Source organism: Tenrec ecaudatus, chromosome 4 (genome assembly GCF_050624435.1).
Source record: "Tenrec ecaudatus isolate mTenEca1 chromosome 4, mTenEca1.hap1, whole genome shotgun sequence".
Taxonomy (NCBI): domain Eukaryota; kingdom Metazoa; phylum Chordata; class Mammalia; order Afrosoricida; family Tenrecidae; genus Tenrec; species Tenrec ecaudatus.
Window position 1 is genome coordinate 111,276,550 of NC_134533.1, and position 21,660 is coordinate 111,298,209.

At 52.2% G+C, this 21,660-nt stretch overlaps 1 protein-coding gene across 5 annotated transcripts in view; it reads left to right on the forward strand.

The window, feature by feature from the left end:
* The window catches only part of NCAM1 (neural cell adhesion molecule 1), a 370,435-nt gene that overhangs the window by 312,914 nt on the left and 35,861 nt on the right, over window positions 1-21,660 (forward strand). For all 5 annotated transcript variants that reach the window (XM_075546609.1, XM_075546610.1, XM_075546611.1 and 2 more), the window contains exons 8-13: window positions 1,879-2,021; window positions 12,559-12,709; window positions 13,014-13,198; window positions 13,752-13,848; window positions 14,104-14,274; window positions 15,833-15,964. In XM_075546609.1, coding sequence (XP_075402724.1) covers window positions 1,879-2,021; window positions 12,559-12,709; window positions 13,014-13,198; window positions 13,752-13,848; window positions 14,104-14,274; window positions 15,833-15,964 — 879 coding nt within the window. The remainder of the gene's footprint in view (window positions 1-1,878; window positions 2,022-12,558; window positions 12,710-13,013; window positions 13,199-13,751; window positions 13,849-14,103; window positions 14,275-15,832; window positions 15,965-21,660) is intronic.

Here is a 21,660-nt window from a genome sequence, read left to right on the forward strand (position 1 = left end):
ACTCTGTCCCATCAAGTTGCTGTGAGTCACCATGGACTCAGTGGCGATGAGCTGATTTGGGGAGCTTTGGAGGGTGGTCTAAATGGTTAATGCACTCAGCTGCAAGCCAGCATACTGGGGGTGCCATTCACTCCACCCCTTGGTGCCTTGGTGAATGTCCTTTGGAAAATCAGCCAGTGAGAGCCCGATAGAGTACAGTCCCACGCTCACACACCTGGGTTACCATGAGCCCACACAGATTACCTTTAAGAGAATATTTGAGTTCGCCAAGTGCTATTAGTCAGACATTTGCTGAGATGTATACATATATCGTTGTTTTCTGTATCTAAAAACAGAATGAAGAGCCTCAATGTGGAAGATATGTGTACTTGGGGAGGGGTCGGGGGTTACTATATGGATTCAGATATAAAGCAAGTGTGGTCCTTTCAAAAACTAGAATCTTGATTTTTTTTTTCTGTTTGTTTGTTTATCTAGCCCAGCCCTTTTTTCTCTATTAGTCAAATAAGTTACATTTGTGCAGAGCTATCTTTTTTCTTCCGTGGAAGGTTCAGCCATTTCAGAGTATAATTGTTTTAAATTGGGAAAATTCAATTTTCTCTAATGTTTTAACATTTCACGCGGCCTGTGAAGGCATGTGTTTCCCTGCATTACCCAAAGCATTTGGAAAATGAACTCGTCTCCGCTTACCTCCTGCCCACCCCAGCCCCAGCCCTACCCATTCCGTGCCTGGTTTTCCACTTACCTCCTGCCCACCCCAGCCCCAGCCCCACCCATTCCGTGCCTGGTTTTCCCACTGGACTTAAGGCCAGCGTGAGCCTCCCCTCATCACTGGGACCCTCAGTCCTTTGGACACCTAGTTCCTGCCCTCGATTCCTTCTGCCTGACGGACTTGACTATTATCACCCCCATTCACAGCTCCCTTCAGAGCTTCCCCCCTGCCTTTCTCTGGCACTCTTCACAGGGACGGCCTAGTTCAGGGGGGGGGGGGGGGCGGTGGTACATCACATCTGGGTTGTCACCAGGGATTCCAAATTGACTTTCCCACCTCAAGGCTTTTTCATTCTAAACCATCCTCAAATTTCCCCCCCTCAATTAACCTTCTTAAAATACAAATGATCACTTCGCTTCAAGACAGTCAAGCCCCCACCCCCATCAGCCACTGGAAAAATTCCCAGCCTGAACCTGGACTGGGTAGTTGGGACTCTCCATTCGAGGTCTGGCGTCTTCTCCCTCTGCGCTGAGGCATGAGCACTCAGCTCAGCCCATGCCGCTGTCTCAGCCTGCTCTTGCTTCGTTACTTTTACTCCAGCAGTTCTCCCATCTGCACCTCCAAAGTCGCCCCCACAGAAAACCTCATCGCTGGACCCCACAGCCGTCTCCTCCAGACGGATCCAGCCAGGGGAGCACTACCCCTCTGCTGACTGCCTCCTGGCCCTGAGGCCCGTAGCACCCGTACACTGCAGGACGTTGCTCTTACTGTACTCATTTCTGTTGTCATGGACTTGCTCCGCGATGCACCCCGTGGGGGTTCGTCTCTGGCAACACCTGCGAGAGGCACTTAGCTCATGGAGGGCCTGGGGAGGTGGGGGTGGAGAGGTAGAAAGGTCAACTTTCTGGGCTGTTGGGTTTGGGGTTTGGGGTCCAGGCCACCCAGTACCTCCTGGTGATCTTCTGAAAGCCCAACCGTTGAAAGCCCTGTGGGACACAGGCCTGCCTGCTGAGATTCACGTGGGGTGCCTTGCGTGGGAGATGGCTTAGCGGTGACTGCTTTGATTGGCACAAGCATCTGACTCTGTGGGCTTGGGTGCAGATCGGGATTTAGACCCTGCTGGGGGAGGGGGATCCACGGATCTCAGAAACATGCTTTTGCTTTTTCAGCAAAACCCAAAATCACGTACGTGGAAAACCAGACTGCCATGGAGCTGGAGGAGCAGGTCACGCTGACCTGTGAAGCCTCGGGGGACCCTATCCCTTCCATCACCTGGAGAACCTCTACCCGAAACATCAGCAGTGAAGAAAAGGTATACCAGCCCCCAAGAGTTTCAGGGCCCGAGAATACAGACTTGACACCGCTTGGGTCTGTCCCACACCCAGTCCTCCTTGGTGAGCCAGGAGATGGGATGCGGTCACCTACTTCTCTGCCTCTCTTCCCCCAGCCTGTCCAGACACAGCCTGCTTGGCATTCCCTGGCTATGGAAGGGGCCCAATTCCCGGTGTTAGTGGATGTGGTCAAGCTAGGAGCACCCAAGGGAATGCCCCAGGAAGCATAGGAATTCTCTTCCTTTGTTCCGTAGACTCACGCTATAAATATGCATTCTACGCGCCACAGCTCGGCTGTCGTTGTGTCTGCCTGTATTCTTGATCGCATATGGCTCTCGTGTTGTTTGGAAGGCAAAAATAATTAGCAGTTTTTAAGTGATGATCATTACTCCCAAATTTCTGCAACATGGTCACTGTGGGTTTCTGGATATAGTCGCAACCCTCCGGTGCATTAAAACGACCGGGAAGACTGAGTGAGGAGCATGTGCATTGAGAGGCCCCGGAAAGCGGTCACTGCTGTTGACAGGGGTGAGAGTGAGGTGACCCCCTCCAGTGTGCAGCCCTTTGTTGCGGGGTGGGCTGAAAGCAGGAGGAGGAAGCAGCTTAGTTTTAAACCAAATTGAACCTTCTTAGGGCACTTCTCCAACCTCATCTCATAGATCCTGTAGTAATGGGCTTCATTGGACTTGGCCAAACCTTTGTCACCTATTCAGGAGTAATGGATGCCCTTAGTCTTAAAGGATTGTTAGAATGGATGGCTTATTGACCAGAATGTCTAAAACGATAGACCTCCACTCTTCCTCCTGCCTGCGGGAAATCTCTAGAGAACAGGAACTCAAATCAAGCCAAAAAGGGCTAGCGTGAAGTTGCAGGGCCAAATGTGAGATTTGCATTTGAGCAACTCATGACTGTCCCACCATTCGGCACAGTGCCAAACCAAGGGGACAAAGATGGGCGTGCTCTATCACCCAGTCCCCCTTTCTGCAAGCCGTGCCTCTGGCGTGGAGTCCAACTTAACCAACAAGGCCATCTGAGGAGCTGCTAAGTATTTTTGAAGCTTGCACCTGCTGCTTGATATCGTGGAAATCAACTCTATTAGGAAGCGTCGTGTTTCCTTGGAAAATTTCTTTATCGGCCCTGGAACTAAGATCTCAGCTCCCATTGTGTGTGTGTGTGTGTGTGTGTGTGTGTGTGTGTGTGTTGTGCATTGAGTGTGCATTTCAGTGCTCAACCATAGGGCCTGCGGCTTGGCAGACTTCTCTACATTAGGCTTGGGAATTTGACTTGTTCAGAATGACCAAGTCCGTGCATATCTTTGACCTCCAGGGAAGGACGGCCATACTAATCTGTCTCCGAGGAGTGACACTTTTACATTCTCTATCTGTTCTCGAAATAGCTCAGTAGCCAAGCTAGACTAGAAAGGTCATGAAGATTTGTGCCCACAACCTCAGGTTCTTTAATAGTGAAGCAATTCTAGCTTACATCTGTGAGATCATTTTTCCCAGAAGGAGAACCAAGACCCCGGCGCTAAACACACTCAGGTGCCCCTGTGGCATGAATGGCGAAGCAAGCACTCAAGCACTAGCTGGAAGGTTGGCAAGTCGAACCCACCCAGAGGTGCTTGGAAGCCTGGCTGCGCTTGCTATGGGTCACAGCCCCGAGAACACTCTGGAGCACTTCGCCCCCCAGTGAACCGGAGCAGAGTCAGCAGCGCTGGACATTCTTCATGCTCACTAAAGTGGCGCTGTAAGAAGGAGGTCCAACAAGAGTCGGAGGGCTTCCGGCATAATCGGGACCCATTCCCTGTGTCTAATTCAGCTATAAGTTTAGATCATCTGAGGTCGTTTTTGCACACAGGTGGCATCATGGCTTCTGTTTTACTAACAACTGTCTTAAGATCTACTCTGAAGTGACATTATTGGAGCAGGAGTTAGAATGTGCCCTCCAAGTCAGCTGGTGTTACCGCACCAGATATTTAACCTGCTTATGTACACGACACTCGGCATACAGAAGAATTGAGGAGTCCTGGTAGCATATTGAGTTACACATTGGGCCACTAATCAACTGCAAGGTCATCAGTTCGAAACCACCAGCAGCTCTGTGGGAGGACGATAAGGCTGTGTGGTGCTGTAAAGATTTGCAGTCTCAGAAACACACAGAGGCAGTTCTTCTCTGGGCCCTACAGGGTCGTCACGAGTCAGAATCGACTCGATTGCAGTGAGTTTCCTTTCTGGCTTTTATACGAAGGGTTACAACTTATATTAATTACACATCGACTTCCAAGAGACAGATATCTGTCTTATACTGAGGAGAGCTAATAAGTAAGAAAGCAAACACAGCCCTTTGGTGAACAAAGTGGACTACAGATAATAAATGACACTCTTACTTTGGCTGCATCTCCTCGTGTTAGGGTCACTTGAAATTAGCTTATATATCCAGGGGCAACCAGACTTCCAAGAAACTCATTTTCACAGTCACGGTAATAAGCGCTAAGCAGATGAGAACGGACCATTGTATCTATTGGGTAAGGTTAAAAAAGCTTCCTGATGATTGGGTGACTGGAATGCTGGACTCATAAAAGGTTGGAAGGCACTTTGGACATTCTCTCATCTCACGTGGCGCCCTTTCTAAGATCCCTGCCCCAGCTTCATGATCTCCGCCCCTCACAGAGCAATTGGTCAGAGGTAATGATCAGAGAGCTCTCCTTCCTTGCCCCCTTCCTTTTCTCAGACCTTCCCACCTCTGCCCTTTGGCCCCTTGAGTGAGAGCTATTATGTTTGCAAGTGACGATGATATTCTCCACTCTTTACCCGTTTAACTCGCCCAGTTCCTGTTACTATTCCCTCTGTGTCACAGCGTCTGCTGGACAGCTCCCTTTCACTGGTGTTCACCCACCATTTGGCGGTGCCCGAAGTCCAGACAAAGTCTAACTAATGCAGGCATCAATGGGGCCAATATTTCCCTTGATCTGGACACTCCTGGATCTGCTCAGACTCACACCGACCCTACGTACGGCAGGATGTGTGAAACGCTGCCCAGTCCTGCACCCCCTCACCTTTGTTCCTATGTTTGAGCCCCCGAGGGTGTGACCCCTATGTCTGCCTTAATTGTTAAGTATCTTGGCACTATCATGCACCTAAAGTTGCACCTGCCCTTGAGCAAGTTCCCAATCCTGTTGCCTCCTGTTGCATGTTTGGTCAACTAAGATGAGTGGATCTATGTCACAGGAGCTGTATTTAAGCCATGTATCCCTAGCCTGTTTGTGTTCAATGAGTATCGTAACCAATCATTCAGACTCTTATATTGATTTCTGTTACAATGTTTACCTGGGTTGTGCAGCCCAGTGGCTCTCCGTGGAGTCCCTATTGCAACTTCAGATGGATCTTCTTTGTGTGGACATGTCCTATGCATTGCAAGATCTTGACCATCAACCGACTCCCTTCTCATTCGTCACCAGTAACCACCTCTGATCACTGTCGCCACTGTGATTAACCGAAAGACAAAGGCCACAGTCACAAAGAGCCTCTTGATTGAGAACCACTGTTTTAACCCATCTCTCTAACCATTAAGGGCTGGCTCTCCTCAGCACTGCCCTTTGTCCATCAGAAGTCTTGTCCATCAGGAGTCTTTGTCCACGGCAGTTCAGCGCATGTGAGCCCCTGATTCTGTTATGCATCAAGTCCATGGCAGCCCAGCCCCGAGCACGGGACCTAAAGGTTGGCACGAGTTAGCCTCGGCATCACCTCCGTCTCCTAGCATTTGGCTTAGCTCTTACTTCCAACCTTGTCTGAGAATATTTTCTTGGAAGTACCTTTGCCCAGGTCACTGATCAAACTGTTGACTGGGCCAAGGTCGCATGCCCTTAAAAATGCCACAGGGTATCCCCAGGGGCCAGTGCTGCTGAAGCCAGGCATCTAGTGTCCTGGTGCTCACTGGTGATTTGAGGCATTTTCGCAAGGCTCTGTAGGCACTTTAATAATGTTGGTTACAATAGAAGTTAATCAAAGCAGCTGGCACTTGTTTTACTTCGTAAGTTAGACCCTCGCCTTCCCCTCCCTAAACGAAAGGGCTTTTAACCACGGATGCATCCATCCACAGTGACTTCCTTGTGGACCACCAGATACTCTCCTTTATTGAGAGAGAGGGAAACCACAGCAGGACAAAGACCCTGCGAGGCACGCGTTGTCGGTATTTGACCGTGCCTCTGAGTCGAGCGCAGTCGCTGGTTTAAGATTCGGATCTGCGCGGCAAGCTGCAACCAGCTGATCTGGTGGAACTCAACAATTTCGAATAAGTCTGTTGTTTTTTTTAATTTCCCTCGAGATCATCCTGGTAGGTGAAGTGCCTGAAAGTTAATCCATGGCGCTCTTGTCCCTACTGGGTGTCAGAAAGAAGTAGTTGGCCACCCTCATGAGTACATTTGACCATGGATGTGGTGGGCACCGGGATACTGGAGCTACACGGATAATCCGTGTCTCCGTGTCAGCTTCAGTACTCATCTGACCCAGAACCATCTTCCAGACCACCAGGAGTTGGGGGGTGGGGGGGTCAGCCAGTCCTGTGAAGCATTTACACATCAAGTGAGACTTGTGCCTCAAAGACTCCCCGTGGTCTGTGTGCTGGAAGAACAGGACCATTGTATGTCTGTCGTACCATCCGAATGCCTTTGAAATGGCTGGGGAAGAGAAGCCCGTGAAGCGTTCGTGATTAAGGAATAGGAAAGGGATGGGAAGTTGAGATCAGGCGAGAGAGGCCAGGTAAGGAGAAGCATTCCAAGAACTTGGTACTTGGGTGGACCAAAGTCCCCACAAAAAAGAGACCTTTGAAATCAGTGATTGTCCCAGATACAGGAGCTTCTTTCCACCAGAGAAAGCTCTTACTTTAAGACAACCCCCCCTACCTACTTTTAAACATGGGGAAATCTGAGGAAGCCGAAGAATGAGAGCCTGGTTTGCCCACGGGGAAAAGGCTGAGGTCTAACAGGGAATACTTAGGATCCGTAGAAGGACATTCAAGTCTGTCTACATGTTCCTGCAGACGTGTGTGCAACACAGTGAACATTTTCAACAGATAAAGACCTGAGAATGGATTCCTTCGGGAGCATCACTAATCATTTATTTGATGTGGGCATATTTGCTTATCGGGTTAAAGTGGGGCTACCCCTTCACGGAAGAAGCCTCAGGGCCAAGCACATTAACAGGAAGGGGGAATCAAGCTGCAGGAAGCAGTTTAGTTATGAGGAGCCATTTATTCTAAAAGCCACAGCGGACAGAATTCCTTAGGAGAGACAGATGGAGCATCAGACTGAAAAGCAGACAACTGCATGGGATACAGACCCGCAAGCCATGCTCTTGATGCATCCAGCCCTGGCATGTGACAGACAAGCTTCTAAGTGACGTGGGATCGGCAGGCCCTGTTGACATGTTGGCCCGCTGTCACTTTAGTCTCTGCATGCTCCCCTGTTCCCACTTCCGCCCTCATCCCAACATCCCATCGTGTGACACGGCACAGCCTCATCATGCTGTCCTCATCCCGCACAAAAGCGCCTCGCGTTCAGTTCCATGTGTGCCGGCTCGTTAACATCTCCTTGGATTGCATCTCTGTGTGTGTGTGCATCTTTTCTGTCCTTTTTCCATCTGAACATTGGGGACAAATAGGCAGCTGTGCCACCTCAGAAAAAGACCAGGACAGGGATGGTGGTTCTTGGAACACCCACTATGAAAACAGAAAAATAAAACAAAACCATAAGCAAAGTCAACCCCCAAGTTGCAGAGACGGAAAGCAATGCGGAGAGGGTAGGAGAGGGCCCTGGGTTCCGTGCTGCCGTGTCGGCCCCTCTCGTGTGAATGCCAGGTGTGAGGAAGACGGGGCCTGCTGGAGCCCGCATGCCATCCGGGCATCCCTCTGCCGATTAGAGCTGCCAGGAGCCTTCCCCAGGCCCGCAGCATTTCTATGCCCAACTCCTCCTGGCCCCATCATTGTGAGGACTGCATCCTTCCCATTCCTAACGCACTGCTCTTTCTTCCTTTTTGAAAACAAACAACAGCAAACGTGAACAGAATGCATGCAGAGAGTTACACTGTGCATGAACAGAAATAAAATGCCGTCCCTTTTTCTGCGATGAACTGTCTAAAAAACTCCCAAGGAGGGGACCTGCTCTGTCAGGGTCTCTAGCTGATGGGGTGAGGGCCAGTGGTACCCACCCAACTCCAGGGGAGTCTTGAAGACATCGGGTGACAGGAGCAGGCAAATCTGCTTGCTGGGAACCCCAATCTGTGTCTGCCAACAATTAGGGAAGCCTTTGCTTTGGCATTAGCCATTTTAATGCACACGAGGGGGAAAAAGAGACGCGCTAAACATAATCTGCATCCTCAATTAAATTGGGTAACAAACACATCGCCAGAAGTGGGCCTTGGAAACAAGTTCTGACTTGAAAAAGAAGCTGCATGTGCACCGAATGCAGTGTGATACATCCGTTCTCTGAAGCAACATGTTGTAAACTTTTACTGCTTTCTTGTTGTGTTTTATATCTTGTTCTCTCCAGGCCTCGTGGACTCGACCAGAGAAGCAAGAGGTATAGCTTACCTGACCACTAGCCAGTTATTAGTTTTGAAAACCTGACAGCTTAACTCGTCATCCCCGTTTAATAACCCAGACGTGCTAAACTAATTAGTCATGTAGCTCGGTTAAAGACTAAGTCAATAGAGGTAGCCCATGCCTATAGCTCTAGGATGAGCAAGCAAGCTGTGTTGGGAATGGATGAACAAATCCTAACTATTTCTTAAGACTGGATCTTATTCTCTTGCTGGTGCTGGTTAAAAAAATAATAATATACCCAGGTCATTGTACTTAAGAGCAATCAATTGCCCAAATTACTGGGCCAGGCATTTGGAAATGATGTGCTGGGGGGACATTTTTGTTTATTTAGTTTCCTCTTACCTGGTTGATGCGGCTTTGGATCCTAAAGCTCCAGCCTCAGTGAACTGAAGACCTACTCCGCTCTTTTATTTCCAGCTCAACTCACCTTGTTGCTCACTCATTTTATAATGGTTGGTCTCATCCCATTTCGTGACACAAGCAATGCAAATGACATCTCTAGCTCGGTTTCCCCAAATTGCCAAACGCCCCTGTGTTAGCTTCCATAGAGCATTTCCCCTGGGTACAGAAGGCCTGGGTACAGAAGGCCTGGGTACAGAAGGCCTGGGTACAGAAGGCCTGGGTACAGACGAGCGTAGTTTTGTTCTGTTTTCCCCAGAAAGGAAGGCCTGTGAAGTGTCAAAGACTACTTGGGCAGTGGAGTGTGGAGGGGAGACTGAGTTTGAAACAGATGCTACATAGGAATTTTTATGTTTTAATGGCTACACCCCAAGGTCCTCTCAATGGCCTCCCCTGCTGTAGTCTCTTCTGTCCCCCACCCCTTCCAGGTTTGACAGGGTCAAATGAGAACCGGTACGCTTTTTGTGAGACTCAAGGATTGAGTCTATGTAAATCATGTTTTTGCAATCAGCCCTTGCCTCATTTCCAGGCGGAGCTTTGATATCATACTTTTCTAGATGCAGAATAGGGAGATGCCCCTCGACTCTGTCTTTCAAGGTGGATTGTTATTCAGAACACACGGCTCTTGTGTTCAGGTCATGTTTATAAATATGTAATGCTGTTGAATATTTAAACGTGGACTGCCTGTCCTCAGGCACTGACATGCCTTTCTGCACGTGAACACACCACCGTCTTGGCATCGGCTTCCTGAGAAGCTCTCTTGGCATCATACCTCCCTGGATGTCGCAGGTCCTGAAGTGCACATCCTCTCTGAAATGCTTCCCTCCCACGGAATGAGGCTCGAGGAGCATTGTTCCAGGCTGGGTGTTTCCGGGCCTGAAAGGCATCGGAGAGAAGAGTTAGCTATCAACTCCTCTTGAGAGGCTACATATCTCATCTGGCTTGGCCCTGAACAGCTTCCTGCTGGTCATGCTGACTTAGACGTGGGTAGAGGAGGGTCAGAGACTTATCAGAAAGCAGTAAGATATGATAAGAGAATCAGTAGTAGTAGTAGTACTAGTAGTAGTAGTAGTAGTGGTGGTGGTGGTGGTGGTGGTGGTGGTGGTGGTGGTAGTGGAAGTAATAGGTTTACTTCCAGTAAAGCAGCCACCTCACTCTGTTTTCCAAAAGCACCCTGGACCCTCTCAGGCTGCCCTTGGGGCTCAGAAGTTCCATTTTTTCCTGTTGACCTCCTTCAGAGATGAAGACCCTAGTCTAGATGAATTCTAAAGAAGGCTTGGGTTGTAACTCATTCCATGCTGTAAGCCATGTACAAAGCTGTGGTGCTTTTACCTGGAAGAATCATTGTCATTGTCCTTCATGCTTTTTAGAAAGATGGGGTCCTTCCATAAGCTTTTCATTCTTGCCCACAACTTGACTGCTCCTTCTGCTCCGGCCTGGACTGTCACCGTGACATATGGTCTGGGTGGCGGTCAGGAACATTCCCCTTGGAAACAGTTCTGTTGCCCTGGAGTCTCCGTGCACCCCTCAGAGAGAGAAGGGAAGGCACCTGGCATGTAAAATCCTTTCCACTGCGAAATAACAGTTCTCTACAGCGAGCTGCCCAATGTCTGCTGACAGCACGCAGTGAGAGCTTTCCACGTAGAGAAACGTGGGGAAAAGAAGTGAGGTGGAAGAATGGTAGAAGAGGGATGGTCATTTCATTTCCTGAGCTCCCTTGAGCCATTTTTTAAAGATTCGTCTTAGTTAAGATGAGGCCATTCTCAGAAAGATTTACATTCTCAGAAACTCTATCTGGGTCTGCTGGGTGCTTGAGCAGCGTGCTCAAGACGGCTCTGCCCTCTACTCTGTTGAGGTCCCCCCTCTGACCTGCAGGACTCTGCTTGCCTCTTTTGCTGCAGTGTTCTCTCCTTCAGGAAATGTTCCCTTGACTTCCTGAAGACTGATCGGTTTTCCAGGTTTGCACACGGCAGCCCCCTGACAAGTCCCATCTGTGTCGAAGTGAGCTGTCGAGTAGTCGATGGTCGGCATCATGCAGGACTGCACCTGTGCCATCACTGGAGTAGCCAAGAAGGCCAGGGCGGACCTTGAGTTTAACCTTCATTCCTGCTGTCTTTCGGGGCCACTAGACGCGAGGTGCACATCAGGTCAGCTAGTTTGAGATACCTGCGGAAATGGGTTCACGCTCCGGGTGTTGGTAGTTGGACCAATGGGTTAAGATCTGGCATGGCATTGGAAATTGCCAATGGGTTCTTTCCACACAGCCTACCAGCCCCAAAGGGGGCCTGAAATCAACCGTCTTCAACACACTGGAGGCCTCAAGACCTCCTAACAAAGTGTCCCACCCCTCTCTGCTGTTGTCTCTTGTTAATAGGCTGCCATGCATGGGCTGCATCTTCCCAGTCCATGGGCCTCATAGATGAATAGGCCAAACAGGAGCTGAGAGCCTTGGGCCTCGGGGAAGCGGTCAATGGTGATGGCTTTGCTTGACTTTTCTGCCTTCTGAGCGACCGTGTCCCAGCTTCCAGATGTGAGATGTGATGGGGTGTAAAAGACCGAATGCCATTCTACCCATTCGTGGCAGTAAGAAAGGGCATCTTGCGATCAGTCGGTCTATTGAGAGTGCTAGGAAGATCCGCCCCCCGCCCCCCAAGAAAGTGTCTTGCTCCTGAGCGTCTCAGACAGGCTGCTGTATGGCATCGAGCGTAGTTTGAGGGCTCCAACTTGCTTGTGAAAAGATTCTTCCTGCCCTCCTCCCCAGCACTCCCACTTAGCAAATCCAAGAGAGAGAAAAACCAATGAAACATAGGCGGACATGCCCTTTGCCCTAAGATCTTCCTCCTGGTCTCTTTGGAGCGATCATTGTCATTCCAGAGGGAGAAGAAGCCAGTCGTAGGATCAAGGACTAGATGAGGGTGTTGACTATGGTGCCCAAGACCCCACGTCAGCGTGGGACCCTCCGTACGGCTTTTCCTGGGCAGCGGACCCCGTTACACTCCCTCCCAGCCTCCCAGCCCCTGCCTCAGCTGAGCTGTTTGATTTTCTGGGATGGGATCCTTTTCGTGTTGTGCTGGCAGGAAAGAGAGCCTTGTGCAGAGGCTGGCGTTTCCTGTGTTGTTCCTAATACTGGGACGCATCCCTCATCCCCATTATACATGCAGGCATCTTGGGACTGGTGAAGGATGGACAGGCAGTTAGAAGGACAAACAGGGAGGACAGGACTCCCAGAATCTCAAAAGAATGGCTGCCCAGGGCTTTTACTGCCATTTTTGACCGCCCAGCCAGAGTCGTCTGAGCAACTTTGCCCATCCTTAACCCTAAGCACATAATTTAGGCAGCTTGACATGTCTCTGGCACTGCCCAGAGCTGCCCCGGGACTAGAACCTAAAGAAAGATTTAGATGTTGGCACAGCAAGGACAGAGGATGTGAGACTGACCACAAATAGCCCCCACCCCTGCCCTCAGCCCCTGTGGAGCCCCGCTCTGCGCGGGGCCCTGACACGCCCCCTTCCCTCCCGGCAGACCCTGGACGGGCACATGGTGGTGCGCAGCCATGCCCGCGTGTCATCCCTGACACTGAAGAGCATCCAGTACACAGATGCTGGGGAGTACATCTGCACTGCCAGCAACACCATCGGCCACGACTCTCAGGCCATGTACCTGGAAGTGCAATGTGAGTCGCCCCTGGGGGTAAGGGGGGACTGAGGGATCCAGATGAGACCAGTCAGAGCCGCCAGGACCCAGTATGCCCCGTGAGCCCCAGCTACGCCCCTGTCCCTCGATCTGGTCCTCGAGCCCACCCATGCACTGGCCCCGTGCTCCTCATAAGCCTCCTGGCCCTGAGCTGCCCCTGCAGCCGGTGGGCTCTGCAGCTTTGCCCTGGGACGCACACGTCACCCCGGTGCAGGAAGGAGCAGGGTACGTGAGGCTCCCCAGTCTCGGGGGTCATCCTGAGAGCCTTGTCTTCACTCTTACAGATGCCCCCAAGCTGCAGGGCCCTGTGGCGGTGTACACGTGGGAGGGGAACCAGGTGAACATCACCTGTGAGGTGTTTGCCTATCCCAGCGCCACCATCTCATGGTTCAGAGATGGTCAGCTGCTGCCAAGCTCCAACTACAGCAATATCAAGATCTACAACACGCCCTCAGCCAGCTACCTGGAGGTGAGTGCTGGGCTAGGTGGGTGCTCGTGGAGAAGGTGGAGGCGCACTGGGAGCCGGCTTCTGTGTACGGCCAGCACCTTCCCTCTGGTCACCCCATACCACAGCCCATTCTGGGGACCCATTGGCTAGAGAAGAAATTGGTTCTCAACCCCTGACCCCTTCCTCTGCTGCACTGACCCTCTCCATGGTGCTGGAGCCAGGAGCCCTCCCCCCTCCCATCCTTCTCTCTGGTCTGTGCCTGAGCCTGGCACACAGGCTTCGCTGGTTCACCTTCTGGGAAGCTCCAGTGGTGAAGTACTCAGTTACCAGCCAACGGGTCCAAGGTTTGCATCCACCCCAGGTATCTCAAAAGAACGGCCTGGCCTTCCATTTCTGGCCATTAAACCAGCCATGATAAACCCAGTTCTACTCTGACACCCATGGAACCGCCCCGAGTCAGAACTGACTTGACGGCCACTGGTGCTTCTTTAGGAAGTGAAGACAGTAGATTTGGATTGGAGCCTGTGGCTGCCTCAAGAAAGACTTGGCACCCATGAGCTCCTTCCTCCTAAAGGTGACCCCAGACTCGGAAAACGACTTTGGCAACTACAACTGCTCTGCCGTGAACCGCATCGGGCAGGAGTCATTGGAATTCATCCTGGTTCAAGCAGGTGGGCATTGCCTTAGGACACCCCCACCCAGCCAGCCCACTGTGCATGCTTCGGCAAAGCTGGGCCTGTGGGAAGCCATTAAAGCCTGGGAATCTGGGCATGGGGCGGATGGGGAGAGAATCATGCGCTGTGGTAGTCCAGCGACACGAGATATGAGGGGCAGGGTTCTCAAGAGCCAGCCAGGGTGAGCGAGATGCTTCACCATGGGGAACTGTGGTCACTCAGGTCTCCATATCTGCTCTCCCCTCCCCACAGACACCCCGTCCTCCCCGTCCATTGACCAGGTGGAGCCGTACTCTAGCACGGCCCAGGTGCAGTTTGATGAGCCAGAGGCCACAGGTGGAGTGCCCATCCTCAAATACAAGGCTGAATGGAGAGCCATGGGCGAGGAAGTCTGGCATTCCAAGTGGTATGATGCCAAAGAAGGTAAGTTGAGGAGAGGTGCCGTGCCCTTGAGAACCATGAACGCCTCAGTGTAGGCACACACTTAACTCAGCATTCACTAGATCCCAGCAGCCTCTCTGAGCAGGGTGACGCACACCACTCCCACCTACCTGAAGGCTGCTTGGTGCCACCACCGGAAGCACAAGGACTCTGTGTTTGACTCTGGAATGGGGTCATGGACATGTCCCCATGTAGACTTTGCCTTCAGGACATGGGTCTCATGTCCTGCCAGCACCCAAGAAGTCCTGCTCAGATGCTGCACACAACCGGATGCATTCAACCTACCCCCAACCCTGCATCTTTGGGCCGCCCGCAGCCCTATCTTAAGTCTGCTCTTAAATCAACCCTGTGGTGTATCCCCAAGTGAAAGATTAAGAAAGAAAGACTGCCCTTCCCTGAGGATTGAACACATTCATGTTTAGCCTCTCCCATCCTTGAGCTTTCCTACCATCCATGATGCACACAGTTAATATACTTACCCACTAGCCAAAAGGTTGCAGGCTCAAGTCCATCCAGAGGTGCCCAAGAAGAAAAGCTCAGTCATCTATTGCAAAAACAAACAAGAAAAACTAGTGCCAGAAAATCCACGGGGCACAGCTGGCTCTGACACCCGCAGCCCAGGAACAGCTGGCTGGGAGTTCACCAGCACAGTTTGCTGAGGATGGCTTTAGTTTGTAGACATGTTGACCCCTGGTCTGATAGGAGGTATCTAGGGTGGGATTAGGAGCCCTGGTGGTAGATGGTTACCCATTGAGCTGATAACCTCAAGGCCCAGACCCGACTCACTTTCATCTCTTGAGTCAATTCTGGCTCATCGTGACCCTGTAGGACAGGGTAGAGAGGCCCTGGGGTTTTGAACTGTTGACTCTGCAGTGAGCAGCCCAACTCATTACCCACTGTGCCACTTGGGAAACCCCCAGCCATCCCTCCGGAGAAAGATCAGGCTTTCTAGACCCTTGAAGAGTTACGGTCTTAGAAGCTCGGGGGACAGTTTGTACCTTTAGGATCACTATGAATCCAAATGGGCTCAATGGCAGTGATGGAGGGAGGGAAGAGTGAGTGAGTGACTGAATGAATGAGAGAGGGAGGAGTAAGTGAATGAGGGAGGGAAAGAGTGAATGAATGAATGAGGGAGGAGTGAGTGAATGAATGAGGGAAGGAGGGAGTAAATGAATGAATCAGGGAGGAGAGAGTAAGTGAATGAGTGAATTAATGAGGGAGGAAGGGAATGAATGAATGAGGGAAGAAGTGAGCAGTGAGTGAGGATGAGGGAGGGAGTGAAAGAGTGAAGGTGAGTGAATGAGTCCTGAGTGAGTGAGTGAGTGAAGCGTGAGCCAGTGAGAGGAGTGAGTGTGTGTGGGTTGTGACATCAGTGTCACAGCCCTTCAGAGGCCATGCAACCCAGGTTTACTGAAAAGATGTTTCTCTCCAAAGCACCTGCCACTGCTTTGGCATTTGAACGAAGGAGTCATTGGAGGAGAGCCTCTTTAATGTCTTCCTGAAATCTCACCTGTGCCCCTTCCCCATGTCCCCACCACAGCCAGCATGGAAGGCATCGTGACCATCATGGGCTTGAAGCCAGAGACCATGTATGCCGTGCGCTTGGCAGCCCTCAACGGCAAGGGGCTGGGCGAGATCAGTGTGGCCTCCGAGTTCAAGACGCAGCCAGTCCGTAAGTAGAGCGAGCTGCCCTGCCCGCTCCCCACGCCACTCTCTCCCCCGGAGCTGTTGAACCACGGTTCAGATACAGCTTTTTCTATTTCAGATCCTCACATCCTAGTGCTTGGGCTCCCGGCCCTCAACCCCTTATCCTCAGTCTCTCTGAAGGGTTGGTGATGTGTCCTCGTAGCTGATGTAACTCGTTAGAGGAACAACCAGGGAGGAAAGCCACCACTGAGTCGTGAAAAGAAACAGAGAGGAAGAGAGTGGTGGCTTTTGCAGGGACAAAGGGGAGACGTGCCTCTTGACATGGGCACAGAGGCCCTAGGCCGCCTGTGGCTGGAAGAAAGAGGCTTGTGAGATTTGGTGGGAAGACTGGGGAGAGACACAGCAGAGATCTTATGGTAGAGAAAAACAGAGACTGTTGTAGTCTCTAGAAGCAGGATCAAAAACACAGCCGTGGGGGAGGCGGGGGGAGGCATGTCTGCTCCTTCCCCGGCACACAAGGAGAGCCTCTGGGATGTCCATCACTGCAGCCTCCTCTTCCTGGTTCCGGGCAGAGCCGCGCCTCCGTGTCGGTCTCTGTCATTCCCCTTTTCCTTAAGCGTGGCCTGCCATGCCCTACCCCTGCCTGTGCACAGGTCGCCAGGTTGTGGGCAAGCCCAGCGCCAGTCACATTCCTCTACAGACCCCAGTAGCAGCCCCGGAGGCTCCAGGGTCCCTCCAGGAAACGAGGGTGTTGGAAGCCCGACAAGTCTTCCCTGGCTCTTGCTGACTCCTGGAATAAGAAAACACAAAAAGTGGAGGGGGTCCCTTGCTACCTCCCCATGGGAGTGCAGGTGACCCCATAACCTCTCCCCTGAAATAGGCAGCCCGAGACCTCGCCTTCCTTTCGACAGGACTTGCGTCTTCTCTGGATTGGCAATAATCGGGTCATTCGAGTTTTCAGCTCCGTGTGCGCTGCAGATCCCCCTTCAGCTCTTTTACATCTTACCTTTTTTTTTTTCTCTTTCTCTTGGGTCTGCCTCTTGTCTTTTCTTTTCGTCTGTCTTTCATCCATGGGAAATGCAGACAGCCCTCCACGTAAGTGCCTCTTCTACCTCGTTGCCTGTTTTCCATAGTCTTAACATCTGCTAGTCCTAGCTCTTAATTTAGTTCCGGTCCCTTCTTTGACGCCCCCTGCCCCACTCCTCGTGGCTGAAGTAGATGGCACTGTCTCGGCCCTAATCACACTGACACTCGTCTAGTTTGGCTCCTGTTAATGTCCGTAGGTGACTCGGAGAGGCTAACACTCGTCTTCTTGTAGAGCATGCACCCCCTGTGTCTTCTCGAACTTGTCCTCGCTCATGACTTGCGTGTGTGTGTGCCGATGACCCTGTGGCTAAGAGGATGTCCGCCCAGCCGAGCATGGGGGTCCCTGAGTAGCCGGCCAGAGATCCACCTCACCGCCAGTGTCCCAGCAAAGTCTACCCCAGGGCCGAAATCCCAAATCCTCTCAAGGGCCAAAAGAATTCTGCAGGCTTTCCACGTGCGCTGGAGGAGCTAGAGAAGTGGGGCTGGAAGCGCTGTGCAGTAGCTCTACTTAGGCGGGGCCAGCGCCAGCCTGGGTTCCAAGGCACGACGCGCGTTGGTGCACGCAGGCAGCTGTTGGGGCATCATGCCCTCCGTTCCAGCCAGCTCTGTTCTTTGGCCCTGGCGATGTGCATTTCCATGTTTGGGAAACAACTGGCCAACGGCCGTGGAGAAGGGAAGGTCCCTCCTTTGAAGAGCTCCCTGGAGGGAGGGGCTGCAAACAGACCACTGCACAGGGTGCCAGGTCAGCCCGCCAGCCAGCCTCGGCCCCAGGGAGCCCATCTGTGGTCCCACCTCCTCGGCCTGCCTGGCCGGCCGCCCCTAGCATCATGGCTTCGGCTGAGACAGGGCCCTTTCCCCCCAGGCTAAGCTCAGAGGACCTCGGAGAGCCACCGTGCGCAGGAGAGACTCTGAAGAAAAGGTACTCAGGAGGCTGCTCACTCTCGTAATGCAAAGCTCTTCGTCCCTGAAAAGCGCTCGCGGAAGCTCATCTCTGTGAGATTTATTCAGGAATGTTGCAGCCACAGCAGAATCTAAGCAGCTCAGTGTAGGCGTTGAGAGGGTTTTGGGGGGAGTGCTGAATTCCCGGCCTCAGCAGAGTCGTTTCTGAATGAAGCGGTTCTGGAAAGGAGCCTGAGCTGAGGGGGCCGGGTTGTCAGGTAGGACTGGCAGCTGTCTGCCCTGCGTTGGCAGCTGGGCCCCGGTGCGTGCTGGAGGAGCAGCTCGGGACAGGGGCACCTTCCCCAGGACGTGGGTCTAATGATCTGCTGGTCCTATTTCTACTGTCTCCTGGGTGCTGGCAGGGGAGGGTGTTGGCGCGGCTGCATCGAGGAGAGGCAGGCTAGGGACCTCGAGCAGTTGGAGGGAAGGCCTCCTCTGAGGCACATATCCAGTAACTGATGTTTAGCACCCACCTGGAGTCACCTGGTCTTGGGCATCCCAGGCCACGGCCAGCTCAGCTTTCGTACAGGTGAGGGCTTTCAGAGCAGGCTGCTGAGTTTCAAAAGCCAATGTTGATTGTCAAAAAATAGGAAAGGAAGACTAGGTGACCCTGCTTGGTGTGGTCCGGAAGACTAAGAATGGATCCTTAGCAGAGGATGCAAAAAATAAGAAGCCCCTCACTGAAAACAGCAGGGTCAGTCCCTCCACTGCAAGGAGACAGAATTGATGCGGCGGCCGGCACCATGGGAGAAGAGTCTGTTTTCTCCATCGCCCCCTACCATGATGGTGCCGAGAATTAAAAGGCAACCATTCCTCTGGGTATGGAAGGCCCTGGAAGAGTCTTGGCATCGAGAGTGCTTCTTTCAAGACCTGCACCAGGATAAGAGATGGCACACGCGCGTGTGCCCACATGCACACGCAAGAACCTGGGGTGGTGTTGTTGTCGTCTGCTGCACCCTGGGAACCGCCCTGGAGTTGCTGAAGGGAATGACTGGCACAGTGGGTATCCTGCTGCCCTGAGATCCATCCTGTGGAAAAGATCCCGTTGGAAGGACGGCACCAGCTTGCACCACAACTGAGAGGAAACCCAGGGGCGCTACCAGGGAGACACACTGTAGGAAGACCTTCTGAGGGTGCTCACCTCCAACCCTCGGAAGCCGGTGGTGGTCTAACGGAGTTACAGCCATCCAAGCGCTCTGCTCCTAGCCTGAGCCCAAGGCCGCTGGACTTGGCCGATGCCGTGGGCTGTCCCACCCTCTGGCGCGCACATCCTCCTTGTCTTGCTGATGTGCGAGGCACAGCCTGTCTCAGGATACTGGAGTTACACCTGGGAGCATGCTCAGGTAAAGGGTGAGACACAGTAAGCTGGAGCTGGCCGTTGCTGCCTCCAGACCTCAGGAAGGAGAAGGGTTAGGTGAAAGCCAGCACCCTGGACAGTGCTCTGTCACTTCCAGAAAATGGCGTTTTCCATATAGAAGGCTTAATTGATACGATCAGGTTTCTTGGTTCCTGAGTTGACTTCCCCATGTTCCTGGGCATGAATCGACCCACTTGCCAAAGCGAGATGAGCAGGTTGACACTAGACGAGGCCCCAGATTCCTAAAGGGCCCCAGCCCCCTGATCTTCCCCAGAAGGACACATGCTATGGTCATCAGGAGGCCCGTCCATGGCAGGCAATAGATATGTGTGCTCCATAGAGCTGCGGCCCACCACACGGACAATGGTCACTGGGCAAAAGCCCCCTCCCCCTGTGCTTGCCCCCACGTGCCTGGGTGCCATCAGGAGACTGTGAGGCAGAAAGCTCGTAGCCTCTGTCTGATCTAGGAGGGGCTGATTGCCTTGGAGAGCCGCTAAGAGAATAAAGAGACCGTGCTCCGATTCATCAGTGAGCCTTTTCCTCAGTGACCGAACCACCACTTTTAGCAACCAAGCGCCTGAATGTTGCCTCTTGACCGACTTCTGTGCAAGGAAGCCGAATAGACCCTCCCCACCCCCAACCACCAGGGTACAGGGATGAAGGATGAGTCTCCATGTTGAAAAAGAGGCCGGCATCCTCCAACCTTTTGTTTGTACCATTGGCCCCCAAGCTGGTACACTGCCGGTGTAAGTTAAATGCATCATAATGTGTCAATGCCTACACAACCCCATCTCTTTACCAGGAATGACTGTACAAACAACTCGAGCCCAAAGGGCTCGAGAGGGAACGGACCCTTTACCTGAATTGGCCAGGCTACGTACTGAATGGTTAGCAGCCTGCCTTGCTCTGGCTGAGGTGATAGCACCCTTTCCTGGCCTGACGAGACATCCTCAGCCAGAGGTAAAAGGCAAGCCAACCCTGAGCAGCAAGGCAAGCTTGCCGATACATGGATGTGTCCAAGCTCTGCTTCTCCGGGTTACCGCCTCATCCACAAAGAGGGCAGGGTCCTTGTTTTGTGATGGTGCGCGGGGTATTTTCCCAGGGAAAGCTCACAACCCACTGTGCCTGGCTGTGTCCCACCTCTCTCCATGCAGAAAGCCCGTCGGCAGTCTGTCCAGTCTGCTCTGCTCCCTGGGTGCAGGAATGTCCCTGGACATAGGCTGTTCACACACAGCAGCAGCAGCAGCAGCAGCAGCAGCAGCAGCATCCAGTCATCACACCTGGTCGGGGTCTTCCTAAAGGGGGCCTGTGGTTGTAGCATCAACCGTGGGCCCTAAACTGTCACAGACTGCTGCAGAATGTGCACACCATCTAGGTAAACATAGATAGATGGATACATAGATACATAGATAGATAGATAGATAGATAGATAGATAGATAGATAGATAGATAGATAGATAATAAACAGGTAGGTGGATGGATGGATGGATGGATGGATGGATGGATGGATAGATGGACAGTTAGGTAGATAATAAATAGGTAGGTAGTTCTCAAAAAACTCCCTGCCATCGAGTCAATTCCATCTCATAGTGAGCTTCCGGGACAGAGTAGAACTGCTCTTATGGGTTTCTGAGAATGTAAATCTTAACTGGAGTAGAAAGCCTCATCTTTCTCCTAAAGAGAAGCTGGTGGTTTCAAGCTGAGCTTTCAAACCCAGACACATCACATCGAGCTGCCCTTTCCATTAGCAACCCAGTACATAAAACCACGCAGCTAGCTCCAGAGAGAGAGAGATGGTGACAGGAGACATGGCGAGTGATGAACACGCTCAGGGGCTGGCCAGAAAGTGGCAGGTTTGAGTCCACCTGAAGGTGCCACAGAATAGGTCTGGCGTGGGAGGGACACAGTTTTACCCTGACACACATGGAGATCTCCTTAGTCATTTGATCATGAAAAGCCAACGTCGTCTTCTCTCTCCCCACTAACTGGAAGTGGTGGGCCAAGCCCCCTTCTCTCTGGTCCCTCTGGTCCTGTGGAGACAGCTGGTCCTGCTAAGGAGCTATTTGTTCTCAGCAGCAGGGTTTGGAGGCCTCTGCAGCTCTGCTCCTGGCCAAACACCCTGCAGGGGTCGGCAGGGTCCCAGGCTGATGGTTGGAGATCAGAGCAAGCCCGCTGGTCACCTGTTCTCTCATGCACGCTGTTCTGTGCCCCTCTAACCTGCTTCAGCCCTTGTACTGACCCCTCAAGGTTGACACTCCCATGTTCTTGCTCGGTGTCTGTATGCCTCCACAGGCTTTCTTCCCTGTTTTTCAGTTTGCCTTCATTTCTCTTTCTTCAGC